This window comes from Nannospalax galili, unplaced genomic scaffold (assembly GCF_000622305.1).
Source record: "Nannospalax galili isolate Female #2095 unplaced genomic scaffold, S.galili_v1.0 scaffold634, whole genome shotgun sequence".
NCBI classification, from domain to species: domain Eukaryota; kingdom Metazoa; phylum Chordata; class Mammalia; order Rodentia; family Spalacidae; genus Nannospalax; species Nannospalax galili.
The window spans coordinates 184,037-205,165 of NW_008336853.1; the positions used below are offsets into that span (position 1 = coordinate 184,037).

The 21,129-nt window shown below is 48.7% G+C and overlaps 1 protein-coding gene across 1 annotated transcript in view; it reads right to left on the bottom strand.

The window, feature by feature from the left end:
- Positions 1 to 662: 662 nt before the first annotated feature.
- Aanat (aralkylamine N-acetyltransferase) overlaps positions 663 to 21,129 on the bottom strand; it is a 20,866-nt gene continuing 399 nt past the window's right edge. Inside the window, exons 2-4 of the mRNA XM_008831339.2 lie at positions 3,401 to 3,619; positions 1,798 to 1,952; positions 663 to 1,488 (exon numbers count right to left, since the gene is read on the bottom strand). Coding sequence (XP_008829561.1) covers positions 1,183 to 1,488; positions 1,798 to 1,952; positions 3,401 to 3,563 — 624 coding nt within the window. The 5' untranslated portion in view covers positions 3,564 to 3,619 and the 3' untranslated portion in view covers positions 663 to 1,182. The remainder of the gene's footprint in view (positions 1,489 to 1,797; positions 1,953 to 3,400; positions 3,620 to 21,129) is intronic.

Consider the following 21,129-nt stretch of genomic DNA (forward strand, 5'->3'; position numbering starts at 1 on the left):
GCAATATGGCATTCTCCTGACAACCTCTGGGGAGCATTTCTGGACACAGGTGCACTTATATAAAATAAAAGTACTCACTGGGCGTGGTGGCACACACCTGTAGTCCCAGCACTTGGGAGGCAGAGGCAGGTGGATCTCTGAGTTCAAGGTCAGCCTGGTCTACATAGTGAGTTCCAGGACAGCTGGGGCTACAGGAAGACCCTGTCTCAAAAAGACCAAAAAATAAAATAATAAATAAATAAATAAAAGTACTCATACACATTAAAAATTTAAAAGAAAGCTAGAGCTTTTGGGGGTGAGGGCAACCTTGAGCTGAGACAAACTGAGAAACTCTTGGGATTTCTCTAGGGTTTAGTGGAGCCAAACACCAGATTGGGATCACAGAAGATCTGAAAGGCCTCAGAGGACTGAGCTGCATGCTTAGGCCCCTGAGGTCCCTGCCCCAACTGCTCTGCCTTTGTTCTAGAGTCTGGGGGAAGGAGAGGGGGTGATGATGAGTCCAAAGGGCAGCCTGCTCTGGCAGAAATGGCCTTGAGGGAGAAGGTAAAGATTTGTTCTTGACTCCAGCCAGGCAACCAGTCCACTCACTGTGCCTTACTCACAAGACACACACACACACACACACACACACACACACACACACACATAATTGGAGACAGCACTGCTTTATTAGTGGGCAGAGGTCCAGGACAGAGGGGGAGCCTGGAGAGGCAGGTGGGTGGGCACAGCCATGGGGTGCTCAAGGGCAACAGAGAATGGCCCAAGGCTGCCTCCACTGCTCAGGCCCAGGCCCCTCCCCATTGAGTTTTTGGCTGTCCCCCATTCCCAGGGTTGGGGGAGGGGAAGGACCCCAAGGATCAGGGTACTGCACTGGTGCACAGAAACAGACCAGAAAGAGAAGGGAATACAGTAGTAACAGAAACCTCCCACTGCTCCTGTCCACCACCCCTCACCCCCACTGTTCCCCTTTCTCCATCCTAGCAGTTTGGAATGTAAGAGGACCTAAGGACAGATGAAGCCATCCTCTCCCCTTTACTGGCTCTGCCCACCACTCCAACTGGGAAGTGCTGTCTCTCTTCATGCTAATCAGCTCTGCTTAAATGCGGGGTGAGGGGTGCCTGCTGGACAGGAACCTGCATCCTGCCTCTACCCGCCCTCCACTGGGCCAGGCAGCAGCTCTGGTCAGCAGCCACTGTTCCTGCGCAGGAAGGCATGGCCCCGCAGAGAGCACTGTAGCTCAGTGAAGGTGAGGGAGCCCACAGTGACTGCGCATGGGCCCAGAGCCTGGAAGCCGAATTTCTCATAGAAGGGTACCAGTGCTTCCTCACACATGAGCACAGCCCGACGCACAGCCGGCTGGCTGCCCAGATGGTGCAGGTATCGCCACAGCAGGACGGAGCCCTTGCCCTGCTGCCGGAAGATGTGGTGCACCGCGAGTACGTGCAGGTGGGCTGTGTGGCCTCCAGGCCTGTGCAGAGTCAGTGACTCCTGGGGGTGAGCAAGGGACAGAAATCAGGTCACCCAACCAGAGAGCCCTGAGTGCTTTATCAGGGCTCCCTTCCCACCCAAGCTGGACCCCATTGGGAACCATATCTAAGGCCACATAGATGAAACTTCAGAAGTCTTTCAGGACCCCTAAAGGGCTGGGCAGGGGACGCTTGCCTATACAGACTGTACTCAACCTGTCTGCTTCTGGAAGAAGAAATTCCATCTCTAGGGAGCTCTGCCTTCTGTCTGGCCAGCCTCTTTCCCAGTGTCTTTTAAGAGCCACGGGTCACAGCTCCACCCTTCACTCACCTGAGTGAGTCTCTCCTTGTCCCAAAGGGAGCCGATGATGAAGGCTACCAGACACCCCTCCTCGAACCAGCCCAAAGACAGCTCTGGACACAGGGTCAGGAAGTGCTGAATCTCATGCAAGTAGAGGGGACAGGTGCCCGAGACAGAGATGAACGCTGCAATAGGAAGCAAGGGTGGGCTGCTCACTGTGCCTCCTGCCCATTGACCACGTACACAAGTGGTCACTCAGATGTTCTCACCGCCCAGGAAAGCAGGTGACTCAGGTCTGTCATTTCTCATACTCTAAAACACACACACACACACACACAGAGTGATCGCAGACTTAGCCCCTGTGTTGATTAATTTGTCAATTTGACATAAGCTAGAAACACCTGGGAAGATGGATCCTCAGTTGAAGAATTTCCTCCATTGGACTGGCCTCTGGCCATGTCTGTAAGGCATTTTCTAAACTGGTAATTGATGTGAGAGGGCCCAGCCCATCATGGGTGATGTCATCTCTGGGTAGGTGGGCCTGGGCTGTATAAAGAGGGTAACTGATGGGGCTGGAGAGATGGCTCAGCAGTTAAGAGCACTGACTGCTCTTGTAAAGGACTGGGGTTCAATTACCAGCACCCAATGATGGTTAAGAATCGCCCTTAACTCCAGTTCCAGGGGATCTGACACCCTCTTCTGACCTCCTCAGCACTGCACAACACAGGTGCACCTACACACATGCAGGCAGTACACATAAAAATAATAAATTATATATATATATATATTGGTCTTTTTGAGATAGGGTCTCCCTGTAGCCCCAGCTGTCCTGGAACTCACTATGTAGACCAGGCTGGCCTTGAACTCACAGAGATCCGCCTGCCTCTGCCTCCTGAGTGCTGGGATTAAAGGCGTGCGCCACCACACTCAGCTTATAAATTATATATTTTTAAAAAAATATTTTATTTACTATTTTTTAAATATTTTATTTATTATTTTTAGTTCATGTGTATGAGTGTATTGCCTGCATGTAGGTAAGAGCAATGTCGTGCAATGCTGTGGAGGTCAGAAGAGGCTGTCAGATCCCCTGGAACTGGAGTTACAGATAGTTGTTAGTTGCCATGTGGGTGCTGGGATTCGAACCTGGGTCTTCTGGTTAAGAACCGCTGAGCCATCTCTCCAGCCCCATATTTTTAAGAAGTATTTTTAAGAGGTTTTTTGTTTTGTTTTTTTTGTTTGTCTTTTTGAGACAGGGTCTCCCTGTAGCCCCAGCTGTCCTGGAACTCACTATGTAGACCAGGCTGGCCTCGAACTCACAAAGATCCGCCTGCCTCTGCCTCCCAAGTGCTGGGATTAAAGGCGTGTGCCACCACATCCGGTTTAAGAGGTATTTTTAAGAAGGTAGCTGAGCAAGCCAGGGAGAGGCAAGCCAGTCAGCAGCGTTCCTCCATGGTCTCTACTTCAGTTCCAGCCTCCAGGCTCCTGCCTTGAGTTCCTGCTTTGCTTCTTTCAAGAATGGAAATGTAATTTGTAAGATGAAATAAACCCTTTCCTCTCCAAGTGGTTTTTGGTAATGGTGTGTATCACAGCAACAGAAAGCGAACTGGAATAGCCCCCCCCCCGCACGCCTCACCTTCACGCTCGATGAGGAATACACTGATTGCATCCTCAGGGGTGAGGCAGCGAAACTCGCTGGCGGGGAGTGTGTGGCGCCGCTGGCAGCCTGGAGACTCTGAGGTTCCGGGTGGCAGGTGCATGATGTCAGGCTTCAGGGGATGCGTGCTCAGCATGGGCATTCTGGTGGCAGGCACCTCCCTGGGGTTCCTCAGCTTCAGAAATGGTTCCCTAGCACCTGTCAGAGAAGAGAATCAGGTCTGGCCTGGCAAGTCAGAGTGAGGTGTATATACCTTCTTTAGGGATGGGGCCAGCCCCTAAAGTGATGGGCTCCTAGCTTTCATGCCTGGAGATCACAAAGTACAAACATTAGTGTTATTTCCTCACTTTCCCTCATAGCCAGAGGAGCCTCAGGACCCTCCAGCCAAAGCTCTAGACTGATTTCCCTGCCCTCCAGGTACATTTGAGCCTTGGTAGACTGTAGGCACCCCAACACTGTTGCCCAGGGGGGCAGTACAGCAATGGCACACACGAGCCTCCTCTGGCCTCTTCTGAAAGAAGAATGGGTTAAGCAGGCCCCTGGGCCTCTAATATTGCCAGCAGGTAGCTTGCCTCGCTTGCCCAGACTCCTGGTCCTTGGCACATGAGATGGGTTGGCTAGAAACTTTTTAGGTAGCCTCAGGCCAGGAGGGGAAAAAAAAAAAAAAAAAAACTCTTTAATTACTGTGAGCCAGAGGGAATTTCCACAATTTCCCAGTTGATTTCAGAGTAGGTTAGGTTCACAAAATAGGGGATAAGGCTGATTAGGAGGCTAGAAGAGTCTGGGGTAGGGAGGAGCAGTTGTGGAGGGCACACAGGACAATATGCCTGCCTGCCAGCTCAGGGTTATTGAATAAAGAGTAAGCTCTTTCCACGGCATCCTGCAGAGTAGTGGTTCTTAAAGGATGCTTTCTCTTCCTCTGCCTTCAAAGGCATCTCAGAAAGGCCTAGGGACACCAGGTGTGGTGACACACGCCTTTAATCCTAGCACTTGGGAGGCAGAGGAAGGCAGATCTCTGTGAGTTCAAGGCCAGCCTGGTCTACATATCAAGCTCCAGGCCAGCCAGGGCTACACAGTGAGACCCACATGCTGGAAGGAGAGAATCGACTCCTGAGTTGTCCTCTGACCACCACAAGTGTACATTTATACAAAATAAATGAATGAAATGTAACATAAATAAATGAAATAAACAGGCTGGGGAGATAGCTCAGTCAGTAAAATGCTTGCTGCACAAGCTTGAGGGCCCAAGCTCAATCCTCAAAACCCACAGAAAAGGCTGTGACCTTCCCCAACATTTGCAATCGTAGCACTGGGGAGACAGGGAGAGGTGACTCCCTGGGGCTCCCTGACCCAGCCTAACCTACTTTGTGAGCTCTAGGTAAATAATAAACTCTGTATCAAAAAACAAGGGGGAGCAGGGCGTGGTGGCGCATACCTTTAATCCCATAGCTCCAGAGACAGAGGCAGACACAGGTTGCTCTCTAGGAGCTTAAGGCCAGCCTGATCTACGTAGTGACTTCCAGGCCAACTGGGACTATAGGGAGACCCTGTCTCAAGAAGACCAAACAAAAAACAGAGATGGCTCAGCAGTTAAGAGCATTGGCTGCTCTTGCAGGGGACCTGGGTTCAGTCCCCAGCATCCACATGATAACTAACAACCATCCATAACTCCAGTTTCAAGAAAATCCAATGCCACACAGGTACACGTAAATACATTCAGGCAATACACTCATTCACATAAGATAAAAATAAATAAATAAATATTTTTTAAATAATTAAAATTAGAATTAAAACAAGAGACAGCTCCTGAGGAATGATACCCCAAAATGACCTCTGGCCTCCATACACTCATGCATCTGCACACACATGATCACACACACACACACAAAGAGCCAGGCCCACTTACCAGGACTGTGGGGAGGAGGCCCAATGTCCCCAGTGCAAAACCAGTCACCTTGGGGGCTGTTACCAGGTACAGCCACCAGGAGAACCTGGGACCTCTGTCTGCAAGGCAGCCACAGCACCTCCTAAGCAGCATGTGATGTGCTCAGAGGTTTCTAATCCCCCTGGCCCTGCCAGTGCAAGATAACGCCAGAAAGGCTTGGCAGTCAGGCCCTGGCCCAGTCCTGCTGAGGGCAGGCGTCAGCACTGGCACAGAGGATGAAGAGGGGATTACCTGCAGCCGGCTGAGGCCCTGGGCTGTGGGAAGGGCATAGACTAAGCCTGGGGTGTGGATCTAATCCCTGCTTTGTCCCCAGCTGGCTAGATGCCAGCAATCACCATCTGTCCCCTCAGAGGCCAGCTTGCCTCCAAGGGTCCTTTCTGGTCAGGTGGCCTGCTATTATTTATAACCATGTCCCGGGGAGACAGTCCCTGCTATCCATAGGACAACCCTGCCAGGTGAATGGAACCCCATTTTACAGAGAGGGAAACAGAGGTTCTGCTCCACGACGTCATGTACCCAGTGAAGCATGGAAAGAGCAGGGAGGTTCCTGAAAGCACTTTTCATAAACCATCCAGACTGGGGATACCTAAACACCCATCAACCAGAGAAGACTGTGGGCCTACACAAAATATCAAACCACACCACAGGGGGCACCAGCCACTATGAAGCAGTGTTGTGGACACAACCAACGCAACAATGATAGAAGCCAGAAAGGAAGAGCGGAGCTGTGTGACACCCTGGTGGTTTCTTATCCAGTATCAGGACCAGGCTAGTGGCTGCTCTGTGGATCTTTGGGGACACTGGTAACATTCAGCTCTTCAGTGGAACTCGACTAATCCATGAAACCAATGTATGTGTACATTCTGCTTAAAGTTTTTTGTTTTGTTTTGTTTTTTTGGTCTTTTTGAGACAGAGTCTCTCTCTAGCCCCAGCTGGCCTGGAACTATGTAGACCAGGCTGGCCCCGAACTCGCAGAGATCTGCCTGTCTCTGCCTCCCAAGTGCTGGGCTTAAAGGCATGCACCACCACACCCAGCTTTAAAGTTTTCTTTAAAAAATTGTTTTGTTTTTTTTTTTTTTTTTGAGACAGGGTCTCACTGTATAGCACTAGTCCTAGGATTAAAGGTCTATACCACCACACCTGGCCCTAAAGTTTTCTTAAATATTCAAGTGGTTACTCTATCCAGTATCTCAACTCCAAAGCGTGCTGGCCACCATTGATCTTTGTCCCACCCATTCCCAGCCGCCCCCAGCATCTGCAATATCCCCGTTCCCTCACACAACTCTGGTTTCTCCTGCTCCCTTCCACTCACACCTCATCCTGCCTCTCTGAGCTCTTCTCTGGCCAGCATCTGTTCTGTCCTACCAGATGCTCCCAAGGTACCAGAGCACCCGACTGGCAGGTACATTCCCTTAACCCATCACAGAGGGCACACCTGCTCTTATCCAGGACCCCAGTATGGATGGAGCACCAACCTTTACCTTGGGGAGACCCAGGGTCAATCCAGACACCCCAGCACAGGCCCCCTTTCTGCTCTCTGAGACCCCAGAGCCTCCCCATGCTGACTCAGCCACCTGCTGCCTGGCCACTTCCCATCTTTTCCCTAAGGAGATCTCAACTGACTTCTCAGGGTTGACCAGAAATACCTCCATAGGGTTGGCCCTTGGGCCCAACGAAGAAAAACTTTCAGGACCTCAGCTGGGCACCCACACTTCCAACATCCAAGTGCCCTAAGGGCTTCCTGTAGCCTTTCTTAGCCGCTGGCTCCATTGCACCCCCTGGTGGCCAATCACAACCATTCCTAGCTGGACACAGGATGGTGGTAAATCTATTTCCTTTTTCATTGACCTTCCACAGATCCAGTACTTTCTGGAAAACACCACTTTAAACACTTGCCCCTTTGAGAACAGGAAAAGCTAGTGTATCAGGCTAAATTGGGGGTTCCAACCCCACAGCAGGCAAGAGAGGAAAATGGAGAAAGAAGGTGATCTCTGGGTTTGAAGAAAATGTGCTGCCAAGCTAGGGAGTTCTATCTGCACACACCCTGGGTTCTATCTCCAGCACCATCCAAACCAGGCCTGGTGGCATAGGCCTGTAATCCCAGCACTCGAGAGGTGGAGGCAGGAAGATCAGGAGTTTAATGTCATTTTGAGCTACATAGTGAATTAGAGGCCAGTCTGGGACACATGACAGCTCACCTTTTTTATTTTATTATTTTATTTCATTATTTATTTTATTTTATTTTATGTGCATGTGTGTATTGCCTGCATGTAGGTAAGTGCACCCGTGCCATGCAGTGCCCTCAGAGGACAGAAGAGGCTATCGGATCCCCTGGAACTGGAGTTAGGAAGGCACAGGAACCAGGTGTGGTGGTGCGTGCCTTTAATCCCAGCACTCAGGAGGCAGAGGCAGGCGGATCTCTGTGAGATCAAGGGGTCTATGTAGCGAGTTTCAGACCAGCTAGGGATACAGGGAGACCCTATCTCAAACACAAAAAAACAAAACAAAAGAAAAAAAGGCACAGGAGATAGAGAGACGCTCAGTGGTTAAGAGAACTATCTTCTCTTGCAGAAGACTCAGGTTCAGTTCCTACCACCCATGTGGTGACCCACAGCCATCTGTAAGTCCAGTTCCAGGGGATCCAATGCCCTCTTCTGACCTCCAAGGGCATTGTATGCACATGGTGTGTTGGGGATCCCTGCTGTGTAAAAGTAGCAGTCTCTCCATGTCCGGAAAGCTCACGAGCTCGGTTCCATATGCAGAAGACTCCTTTTCATCAGGGTATCTTTCTGGCATTTTCCTGACTCACCTTTTTGAAGTGCCCGCCACAAATGCCCTAACATAAACATGGCCTCTGGCTCTGGAAATACCATGCTTTCCTGTGTGATTTTTCAGGCAGTCTGACAGCATGGCAGGAGCCCACTTCCATATGTAAATAGGGTATCTCAAAAAGTGCCTATCAGCTAAAGCTTTTAGCACTGCCCCCACAGTATAAAATATCCCAGTCTTCTCTCAATAATTTGGAGCTAGATTTGGAGCTAGATTTGGAGCTAGAAGCAGAGCTGGAAGCGGAGCTGGAGCTAGAGCAGGAACCGGGTCACTGAGACTTGGAGAATAAAGAACTGTACCACTGAATTTGACTGGACTGAGTTCTGTGTCTCCTGCCTGCAATGTAGTCTCCCCGGGGGGCAGCATTCCTCCGTCACCGACTCACGGATCCCAGCTTTAGCCGCCTCGCATGGTCCAGCGGCTGGTGGAACTCGCATATTGAGGAAAGTGCACGGGTGAAATTAAGGGCGGGACCGGCTGGGCAAAAGCCCCAGCAGCAGAGAGCCACGGAAGATGCAGGGAAGCAGCGGAGAAGCAGAGCCAATAATGGTGCACTTACATGCAGGCAAAACACCCATATACACAAAATAAAAATAAAGAAATCTTAAAAAAAAAAAGAAAAAGAAAAAAAGCTTGCATGGGGCGTGGTGGCGCACGCCTTTAATTCTAGCAGTTGGGAGGCAGAGGCAGGCTTTTCTCTGTAAGTTCAAGGCCAGTCTGGTCTACATAGTAAGTTCCAGGCCAGCTGGGGCTACAGAGAGACCCAAAAAAGACAAAAAGACCCGAAACAAAGCAAAAAAGCTGGGAATCATGGTTCCACCTTTAATCCCAACACTTGGGAGGCAGAGGCAGGCGGATCTTTGTGAGTACAAGGCCAGCCTGGTCTACATAGTGAGTTCCAGGACAGCTAGGGCTACTCAGTGGGACCCTGGGTCACCCTTGGAAAATCTGGTCTTGTTCTAACATTCTAGGTAGGACAGGGAAAGCTGAGACATTCCCCAGCCACCAACAGCTCAGCCCAGGCCGAGAACCACCCTCCTCCGGGTTTCTCCATGCAGCTTCCGGCCATGACATTGTATCCTGTTTGGCCCCCTTGTGAGGAGTCAGTGTTTCAGCCCCCATAGGAGAAAGGTGCTAGGAGTTGAGTGGCAGACAAGGATCCTTCAAAAAGAACTCCTGGAGAGAACCAGAATGTCACAAAGTAGAACCGTCTTAGGGTACCTCTCACCCCACTTTCCTGGTTTGCTCCTTCGGCCTGTTCTGCCTGCCAGTGGCTGTTTAGAGCAGCATGCTAATCTTCTGTCAAGGCTCAGGGGAGTGAGAGGAAAGAGCACCATCCTTTTAGTGAGGCCCCATGTGTGTGTAAACCCTGAGACCTTTGTTCTTCATGCCCCATCCCCTCGTCCAGCTTCAGCTTGTGATCAGGTGGCTCTGCCCCTGCCATGGCTTGAATGTGGTTTGAGTGGGTCCCCGAGGAGTGCATGTGCTGGGAACTCGCTCCTCAGTGTGGCAGCATTGGGAGGAGTTGTGGACCCTTTAAGAGATGGGTCCCCATGGAGGGAACTGCTTTCAGAAAGCATTGATGTAATTCTCATAGGAGCCTGGTTATTTCTATCAAGAGGGTTGTTATAAAGAACATGTCTGGCAGTCTCTCTCCGGCTTGCTATCTCGCTCTATGCTCTCTCCTCACACACATGCTCCCACCATAGTATGATGTCATATGTCATGAGGTCTCCCAGAGGCTGAACACCTGGGACCACTCAATCTTCAACCTTGGTATTCCAAAACTCTAAGCTAAATAAACATCTTTGCCTTATAAAGTACCCAGTAGCTGTGGAAAATGGACTAGCATAACTCCCCCAAACCATTCTTCAGTGGACAAATCAAATGGACACGGCCGGTTCTCTCAGGGAGAAACACCCTAAAAGACTATACAGCGACTCCTCCACTCAGCTGCTTTTCAGAGTGAAAGAGGGACCTGTTAACTGCACACGGATTGCTACCTTTAATGGGGCTTTTCTGTACAACAGGCACCCCAGTGTGCAGGGCCTTAGGCACTGACCATACCTCCTCCTTACAACTTCCTCCTCTCCTGGTTCTTGCTGATTCTTCATCTCTTCCCTCTTTCCTTCCCTCCCCGCCACCTTCCTTCCTTCTGTCCCCCGACCAGTATTGGGGATTGAACCCAGGGCCTCATGCATGCTAGGCAAGTGCCCTACCCCCAGCCTTGATTCCTCTCCTTCTGTCTGTTGCTTAAAAGTTAATGTCCCTATAACTGGGCATGATGGTGCACACCTTTAGTTCTAGCCCTCAGGAGGCAGAGGTAGGTAGATCTCTGTGAGATCAAGGCCAGCCTGGTCTACATAGCTCATAGCAAGTTCCAGGTCAGCTGGGGCTAGAGAGAACCTGTCTCAAAAAGAAAAGAAAAGAAAAAGAAAAAAGGTAATGCCTCCACTGCTTTAATTTTCTGTACCATGTATATAAGTGCACCTGTGTCGTGCAATGCCCACAGAGGTCAGAAGAGGGTGTTGGATCCCCTGGAACTGGAATTACAGATGGTTGTTAGCCACCATGTGGCTGCTGGGAATTGGACCTGGGTCCTCTACAAGAGTAGCGAGTGCTCTTAACTAGTGATTCGCCTCTCCAGTCCCTCTATTCTTTCTTTAAATTGTTTGAATTTAAGAATTCTAATAGCCACTGGACACCTATCTGCTTTTCAGGAAAACATCCCCCAATTTTTCATACTTTTAATATATAACCAAGATATTGTTCTTCAAACTAAAAATGTAAGCTGAATATGGGGGTGCACATCTTTAATCCCAGCATTTGGGAACCAGCGGCCACCTTAGGGAGTTCCAGGCCAACCAAGGCTGCGTAGTAAAATTCTGTCTTAAAAAAGGTGGGGAGGCCTGGAAATGGCTCAGTTGTTAAGAGCACTGGCTGCTCTTCCAGAGGACACAGGATTGGTTCCCAGCATCCACATGGCAGCTAACAACCATCCATAAATCCAGTTCCAGGAAATCCAATACCCTCTTCTGGCCTCCAAGGGCATTAAAGGTATGTACCACCAAGCCTGGCTATAATTTTTTTAAGTGAGTAAAAGGTTTCTCTTTGTCAGAGGGGTTTTGACTACTGGTTTATTTTTCCATGAAGGGAACTGACATGGGAGACGCAGAAAGTTTTAGTTTTATTTATTTATTTATTTAATTTATTTAGGTTTTTTTTGAGTCAGGGTCTCCCTATACCCCAGCTGGCCTGGAACTCACTATGTGGACCAGAATGGCCTCAGTTTCACAGAGATCTGCCTGCCTCTGCCTCCCAAGCACTTGGATCAAAGGTGGGCACCACCACACCCTACCCCAATTCTTTTTGAGCAGCCACGGCCTGTGTGTTCTTCAGGGCCTCCCTGGTTTCCTTCTATGAGCTCTTCTGACAAGGAAATGTGATTGTTTTGTTTACTGGACCATCTACATTAGTGTTCTAACTCATCCTTGATGGGCTCTGGGATTTGTAGACTATTACACCACTCACTAGTCACTCTTAAGGAATTTTTAGGCAGAGTTGTTCTTAAGATGCTAGCACCTTCCTTATCTTGAAGGCGGGTCTCTTTCCTGAGGTTCTTAACTTTTTGAAAACTTGATGCTGTTTCAGCTGGAAAACTGGCAACACTATTAAGGGAAGCTGTTTTAAGAAATTGAAAAGCAATTGCAAACTAAATTGGATAACTGTGAATTTCAGTTGTTGGTTATCAGCTGAATTCTTGTGCTCTTTTCCCTGTGCATATGGTGATTCTTTTTTCACTAATAAAACATATATATATTATAGCCGGGCGTGGCGACACACACCTTTAATCCCAGCACTCGGGAGGCAGAGGCAGGCAGATCTCTGTGAGTTCAAGGCCAGCCTGGTCTACATAGTGAGTTCCAGGACAGCTGGGGCTACAGGGAGACCCTGTCAAAAAAGAACGGAAAAAAAAAAAAAAAGAGGTGAGGGGGCCTGGAGAGACGGCTTAGCAGTTCAGAGCACTGGCTGCTCTTGCAGAGGACCCAGGTTTGATTACCAGCACCCACGTGGCAGCTGACAACCATCCATAACTCCAGTTCCTGGGGATGTGACACCCTTTTCTGACCTCCACGGGCATTGCACAACATAGCGCATTTACATGCAACCAATACATTCATACACACAGAAACAATTTAAAAATATTAAAAATAAAAAGTAATGCCCCCAGAACATGGAGGATTTCTAGGGCGGCGAGGCTACTCATATGTCACTGTAATTTAATTTTGTATGCATCTAGACCTAGTGCAATGTATAAGGTGGAAGAACAATTGGAGATGATTCCAACATCAGCCTTGGACCTCCACATGTGAACTAGTGCACACACAGAGACACAGACGTACACATGAATGGAAAAAGAACAAAAATAGTAAGAGTCCTTCCAGGAGAGAGGGATGGTGCAGAGGTCAGGGGCAGAGGAGCGGCAGGTAGAGGTGAGGAAGGGGAGACATTGGCTTAAGGTTGCTGACTTGTGAACAGGGTTGGAGCTGGAGAACACTCCTATAGTCCCACCTTGGTCCCAGGCATAGAGACGTGCAGCTGCTGACTCCCTGGAGGGCCTCGTACAGCACAGCAGTGAGCAGCCACCTGGGCCTGGGGTAGGAGGCCTGTCCCTGGGCCGTGAGAGCTTCTAGTGAGAGGCGATACCTGCTCTACATTGCATGGCAACTACCTAGTTCGTACTCCAGAACAAGAAGAATCCACCTGGGGGAGACCAAGACGTGGGCCCTGTGAGAAAAAGACCCCGATGACACCTTGGGTATGTCTCCGTCTCCAGTTTTCCATGCCCAGCAGTCAAAAGCCCCACTGGGCCCTTTACCAGAGCACAGGTGCAAGGAGATGCACTTTCTGTGTTTTGGCGATTTCTTAACTTCTCTCCTGCCCTTGAAGTCAGCCCTATAGACTCACCCTGTCTTAACTTGTGCCACCCACAAATTCCTGGGGGACGGCACTGAGCTGAGAAGTAGATGACGCAGGTGTAGCGGGGAGCTGTCAGGCCGGCCCCTTCCTGGGTAGCTAAGGAAGCACACCTGGGCAGTGATGACTTGTTGGGTCAGGGGTGGGGAGGACCCTAGCTTAAAGCTCTGGGAGATCAAGGCCAGAGCCAGGACTTTGTGCTCTGTGCCAACTCTGCATGAAGCAGATTTCTTCAGCTGAGGACAGTTCTTAGAGAATTTCTGCTGGGAGTTGTGAGCATGAAGCCAGATGAGCAAGGAATGTTCTGGACTATTTTCTCCAAGCTTCCAGGAGGCACACTAGCAGCGGATTTGCACAAACTTCAGAGGTCCTTGCTAGGGTGATAAGTCTCGTAATACATGGAAGGCACACAAGTACCAACACACTGTCTCTTCCGGCCTTGGTGGATCCTGGGCAGCAGAGACTGGCCAGGGAGCGGTCAGCAGCACACTGTCTGAGCAGGCGGGGAAGGAGACCCCAAGGGGAATTTGCTCTGCACCACAGCATCCACTCCATTACCCATCCCCCAGCAGACATGTAACCCCTGGAAAACAGAGATAGTGTTGGAAGTGTGGCATTATGCCACCCCGTGTGGGGGGTCTATCAACCTGGGCTGATTCTTCCTCTGAGGATGGCACTTAGGGCTGGGTGGGGCTGTGCAGAGCTGTTTCCCTCCAATTGAAACATTCCCTCCAGAAAGGAAGAGTGAGGCTGATGAGACTCAGAAGGTAAACAAAATGTTATATTGTCTGAGAAGGTGACAACCTGGAGGATTCCCCTCCCGGCTTTATAGAAGGAGTAAAGAACAGCTGGGGAAGGAGACCTTGACCAACCTGGCTGCAGAGAGGAGAGGGTCTCAGGTTGTAGACCTGCCTGTAAGCTGTGCAGAAAGCTCTAGGCTGCAGCTTTTCTGAGTTGTCACCTGTGTTAGGGTGTTGGGGTATTGGGGTGTTGGACTGATGCAGCTGCTTTTGATTCATCCTGCTCCCGTAAGTAATCCCTCACCCACACTCCTGTTAGTAACCCCAATAAAAACTCATTGGTTCGCCAAGTTGGGCTTTGGTATAATCATTACTTTAGTCTGTCATGGGCTCCCTTTTTGAGGTTGAGTAGTTGTGTTGCATCTCCCCCAGGAAAAGTCCGTCACACAACAGGCACTCTGCCCTTATCCGTCATGTTAGAGACCTTGAGCCCTTTCCAGAACCTCTTTCAGAGAGGTGTTACCACCTCCTGGATGAAGAAGGGACCGATGGTCTTCTAAATATGTGGAGGGGCTCTGCCCAACAGTAAGATCATGGGAGTTCCTTGATTTTAATACATTTACTATAATCCTGTGTATATATAATATTGCATTTTAACAAGTAATCAATATCAAAATTAATTGGATGTTATCCATCTATAGTTTTTGTGTTGAGTTTTCAACATCCAGAGTACATTTGACATGCACATGTTAGCTCAGAGACCACATGTGTTCAGCACAGCAGCATGGGCAGTAAGAGCTAGAGGCTGAAGGCAAAGGAGAGGGTATGCCTGTGTAGCCTATCATGTGTGTGCATGCACAGGGGTGCATGGATGGATGTACAATGTGATTGTGTGTGGCAGGGGACATTTCTGTCCACATCTAGGGGAAATGGAGACGTAGGCTTTGAGAAGAGACAGAGGCCGGCCCTGGAGTGGCTAACCAGTATGTAGGGCTGTTGGGAGAGGTTGATTACTGTCTTAGTTTGTTCTTCATTGCTGTGACAAAACACTCTGACCAGTACCAACTTAGGGAGGAAAGGGTTTATTTGTCTTACATCTCCCAGGTCACACGCATTCATCAGGGAGCCCAAGGTAGGGACTCAGGGCAGGAACCTGGAGGCAGGAGCTGGAGCACAGGCCATGGAGGAACGCTGCTTACAGGCTTGCTCCTCTGGCCCCTGGTCAGCCTGCTTTCTTATGCAACACAGGCCCACCTGCCCAAGGGTGGCACCACCCACAGTGGGCTGGGCCCTCCCACATCACTCATCAAGAAGATGCCCCACAGACATGGCCACAGGCCAGTCCAATAGAGGCAATTTCCCGACTGAGGCTCCCTCAACCCAGGTGTGTCAAGTTGACACTAAAGCTATCCAGCACAGTTTCCTTTACTGAACTATTCAGCAAAAATTTATTTTTATTTTATGTGTATGAGTGCTTGCCTGCATGTATGGAAGTGTACTGTGTATGCAATACCCACATAGGCCAGAAGAGGGTGTCAGATCCCCTGGAACTAGCGTTAACTGCCATGTGGGTGCTGGGAAGTGAACCCAGGTCCTCTGCAAGAGCAGCCAGTGCTTTTAGCTTCACCCCCTTGCATTGGTGCCCTGGGAAAACCCTGGGTCTTGGTCACTCTGTGATCTGCTCAGATCAGGACCCACACCAGTGGCCCTTGGCCAGTCTTTACATTTGTAAATAAGTGAAATTCTCTCTTCTGTGGGCACTGGGGTTGTGAGAAGCCAGAACTCAGTCATTAAGAATGGGGTTTTCTTCCTATATCTCAACAACACTACATGTAAAAGCAAAGCTTACCCACTAGCTAGTCTTGGTGTTGGGGGACTATGGCTGGGGTTCAGGGTCTGGGAAGGGGTCCTACCCTTAGGCTCGGGAGCATTTTGGGTCTGGTGAGATCCCCCAAAAGACACCACAAGGTGGTAAGGAACTTGCAAAGGCTCAGTCTCCACAGTGGCAGTGACATAGCTCAAACTGGAGGCAACTGAGGGGCCCACGAGGAGAGAGAGAGACCCACACTTGGGGAGGGTGCCCAGGCAAGCAGCAGAGGCCCAAAGGCTATACTCTATACCATGTGGGAGGAGGTAGGAAACCGACCAAAGGGAGGTGCGGAAATGTCAGGCCTTCTGTGTCTACCCATGTGACACACTACTGCTTTTCAATGCCATGCCTGGGACTGTACTAGACATCAGGGTTAAACATGCAAATGGGACATGAGCCACATGTTTGGGAGTTTAGTGAAGATAAGATCAGCATTTAACATCAAATATGCTCACCTCCAACCTGGCAGGCTCCCGATAATCTATGCAAAGCACTTAGTGTAGTACTCAGCATGAAGTTGTGCTCAATAAGTGTAGCTATTATTAGTCCTTATTACAAGAAGTCATGGAATAAACAGGGCACATCTTCAGAGAGGCAATTTACTCAATTAGAAAGGATATCTATTTTTCATATTAATGCAACAAATACAGATATAAACTAAGTAGAATGCAAAATGAACTTGGATTTGTGTCTCTGGTGTGTGCATGCACATGTGTGTATGCATGTTCACATGTGTGAGTGACGCTACGTGTGTGCATGGATGTAGAGACCAGAAATTGACAATTGTTCTCGATTGTTCTCCACCTTATATATTGAAGCAGGGTCTCTCACTTAAACCCAGAACGTACTGATTTAACTAGTTTAGCCTAACCAGCTTGCCCTGGGGATTCCGTCTCCATCTCCTGAGCACTGGAATTACAGGCAAGTCACTACACCCACCTAGCAATTGCATGGGTGCTGGGAATACGAACTCAGGTCCTCACAATTGGATGGCAAGTGTTTTACCCACCAAGTCATCTCCATAGTCTCCTCACTTTATATTTATTTAGGTTTTTTGACACACAATTTCCCTGTAGCCACAACTGGCCTAGAACTCTGTATATAGACCAGGCTGGCCTCAGTCTCTCAGAGATCCACCTGCTTCTGCCTTTAGATTGCTAGGATTAAAGGTATGTGCCACCACACCTGGCTCTCACTTGAAATTTTTTTTTAGATATTTATTTTCATATACGTGTATGAGTATTTTGCCTGCATGTATGTAAGTGCATCATGTCCTGCAATGCCTGTGGAGGTAAGCAGAGGGCATCAGAGCCCTTGGAACTGGGGTTACAGACAGTTGTAAGGCCCCATGTTGATGCTGGGAACCCAATCTGGGTCCTCTGCAAGAGCATCATGTGCTCTTAACTGCTGAGCCATCTCTCTAGCAACCACTCACTTGGATTTTGACAACAAGCACAGCTTTTCCCCTGCCTTGCTCTGCATCTTTAGCCTTCTTCCTCACGCTCTACCTCTAGGGACACAAGGACAGGTGGACAAACCCTTGCAATCAGGAGCTCCTCAGAGTGGAGTGCAGAAAAATAGGGGCGCCCAGAGATGCCCCTTATACTTGGAGTCGTCACTACCAGTAACCTTAGGCACTGGATCCCTTGGGTCCTGTGTTGGTAAAAACGGGGTTAACAATGCCTATATGCATGAGTGGGATAGCAAACAAGATCATATATGTGAAAGAGCATCTAAATAATACATGCTTAATGCTTGGTTATCAGGGGCCAAAAAAACAGGGCTCAAGAGGCCACCATCAAATCTCTCAGGTTTTTGTACGGGAGGAAATAAGAACTTGTAACCTCTCAGCAGTGACTTTTCTTTTTTTTTTTGAGACAGAGTCTCATGTATCCCAGGTTGGACTCAAACTTTCTATATAGCTGAAGCTGATCTTGAACTTCTGATTCTCCTGCCAAATGCTGGCATTACAAGCACATGTGCGACCATGCCTGGTTTACTCAGCACTGAAGATCAAACCCAGAAGTTCATGCATGTTAGGCCAGTGCTCTACCAACTGGGCTACATCCCCAGCCCCTCATAATAGTAAGTTCTTTAAAAAAATATTTATTTTATGACTGCTTTGCATGCATGCAAGCGTACTTGTGTGTGCAACACCTGTAGAAGCCAGAAGAGGCCATCAGTTACCAGCTGCTATGTGGGTTCTGGGAACAGAACCCAGATTCTCTGCAAGAGTAACCAGTACTCTTTAACTGCTAAGCCATCTCTCCAGCCCCAGGAATAATTTCCAATGGCCATTTTGTGCTGATGAAGGGTCATGACTTTAAAATCAGCCTTTACTCTAAATCATATCCTGGCTGTCCTTCAGGTTTTAGCCATAATTTTTTCCTTTACTTAGTACATAAATTTTCTAAGAGTTGGGTCCATGACCAACCTATCTCAGCCCAATATTATGTCATTGCTATATAAGTATTTGGTCTGGGGCATCTTCTGTGTGTAGCCTGGCTCTGTGCATATTCTTTTTTTTTTTGGTCTTTTTGAGACAGGGTCTCCCTGTAGCCCCAGCTGTCCTGGAACTCACTATGTAGACCAGGCTGGCCTCGAACTCACAGAGATCCGCCTGCCTCTGCCTCTCAAGTGCTGGGATTAAAGGCGTGCGCCACCATACCCGGTGTGCATATTCTTTTAATCCTTCCTTGGGTGTATGTCTACATCCCCAGCAGCCTGAAAATTACCCAAAGTGCAGGGTTTTGCCTTTTTAAAAAAGAGCCTAAATACTGTAATAACAAGCCACTTGACTAATTGCCATTGATGGTTTCTAACAGAAATGTGTGAGAAAAAAATGTTTTTGATTGGGAAAGGTTAGGGGTAAATCTTTAGTATTCTTAATTTCTTTTTAACAACCCATTAGAAATCCTTCCTCTGAGAGTATATCTAAATCTTTTGGAACTTTCTGAGGTAACACATTAAATTAGCAGAATTACTATTTATATTTTACAGTGGCAGTAAGGAGCAAACCATAAGTGTAGCTGAGTAACAGTCCTGCTGGTCTGGAGTTCAGTCTAGGCAGGGGGTTTTGAAGTATTACAATAGCAGTTAGGCTTTATTGAGAGAGCTGTATGCCAGGAACTGTTCTACATCATTTAATCTTCCCTACTCCGAAATGATGCAGGTTATTACCATTATCAACCCTATTTTACAGATGAGAAAATTGATGTGAAAAGAAGTTAACCTAGGGATGGTGAGATGACTTAGAGGGTAAAAGTGCTTGCTGTGCAAGCCTGACAAACCCGAGTTCAATCCCTGGAACCCTGAGGAAGGAGAGAACAGAGTCCCACAAGCTGTCTTCTGGACTTCACCCATGTGCTTGGTATGCTTGTGGCCTGTTCTCACACACCATACGATAATAATAAATTTACTTAAAAAAATGGGGCTGGGTGTGGTGGCGCATGCCTTTTATTCCAGCGCTTCATCCCCAGCATAACTTTAATCCCAGCACTGAGGAGGCAGATTCAGGTGGATCTCTGTGAGTTCAAAGCCAGCCTGGTCTACATAACAAGTGCCAAACCAGCTAGGGCTATAGTGAGACCCTGTCTTGAAAAAACGAAAACAAGCTAGATGTGATGGCACATGCCTTTAATCCCAGCACTCAGGAGGCAGGGGCAAGCAGATCTCTGTGACATCAAGGCCAGCCTGGTCCATATAGTGAGTTCTAGGCCACACAAGTAGAGCCTGTCTCAAAAAAGACCAAACAAACAAAAAACAAAACAAAACAAAAAAGAAAAAGAAAGATAGGACTGGAGAGATGGCTCAGCAGCCAGCATGTGTGTGCTGTTCTTACAAAGGACCTGAGTTCAGTTCCCAGCATCCATATCAGGTGGTTCTGAACTGTTTATAATTCCAGCTCTAGAGCTGGTGCTCTCTTCTGGCCTCCAAGGGAACCTGAACTTACATGTACATACAGACAGACACAGACAGAAATGAAAACACAGACACATACACACACGCACACACACAATGAAAAATAAAATAGAAATAAACAGAAGAAAGGGCAGGCAAGATGGCTCAGTGACAAAAGGTTCTTTTGCCAAAGCCTGATGACCTGAGTTTGATTTCAGGGTCTAATCTAACATGGTAGAAGATAACTGAGTCCCAAAAGTTGTTCTCTGATCTTCACGTGCATGCACCCATCTCCCCAAAATAAATGAACAAATAAAGGTAATTTTAAAAATTAATTTAAAAAGACATTAACAGTTGCTTACCTTTATAGATCAGTAAGTGGAAGTGCCAAGAATTGGAATCATGACTTCCACTTTTTTGTTGCTGTTATTTATTTATTTATTTATTTATTTATTTATTTATTTATTTATTTATCCAGTTGAATTTTGAGACAGGGTCTCTGTATAGCCCCAGCTGACCTGGAACTTGCTATGTAGGCCAGGTTGGTCTTGAACTCACAGAGTTGCCTGCCTCTACCTCCTGAGTGCTTGGGATTAGAGTGTGCCACCAGGCTGGGTTTATGACTTCCACTTTTAATCACCTCCAACTTCCCCTCTTGCCAGTCATAAGAGGCCTCACTGAGCTCTGAATTCCCCTAAAGGGGTTAAAAGATAAATTACTGGGGCCTTTTGAGTTGCTTTCCTTTTGTCCTCTAGGCCTCCTTCACCAGCCTCTAAACCAATCCCTAAGGGATCATGACCTTCCAAGCTTTGCTGGGAACTCTTATATATGCTGTATACATACCTATTATAACCTTACTGACACGCTGCCCTAGAGTTGCTTGTTTTTTTTTTTTTTTTTTTGGTCTTTTTGGGACAGGGTCTCCCTGTAGCCCCAGCTGTCCTGGAACTCGTTATGTAGACCAGGCTGGCCTCGAGCTAAAAGAGATCCGCCTGCCTCTGCCTCCGTAGTGCTGGGATTAAAGGCGTGCGCCAGTACACCCGGCTTCACGTTATTTAAGGCGGATCTCTGTGAGTTCGAGGCCAGCCTGGTCTACATGGCGAGTTCCAGGCCAGCTGAGGCTACAGGGAGACCCTGTCTCAAAAAAGACCAAAAAAAAAAAGTTGTGAAGCCTCTGGTCCATCCCCCTCGGTGACCTCTGCACGTTCTCCCCTCGTCCCTCTCCTCCCAACACGGCTTAAGCACGTGCAGGTCCCTGTGGCCTCGCCCTTCTCCTCGCGGTCCCTCCGCCCCCGCCCCAAACATCTCCAGCGTCCCCTAGCGACGGGGCGGCGGCTCCTAGCAACAGCATCTCGGCGCCCTAACGACGGCGGCACGCAGAGCGACGTCAGCGCGCCTGGCCCCGCCCCCGCGCCACCGGCCCCGCCTCCCCGCGCCTCGTCCGCCG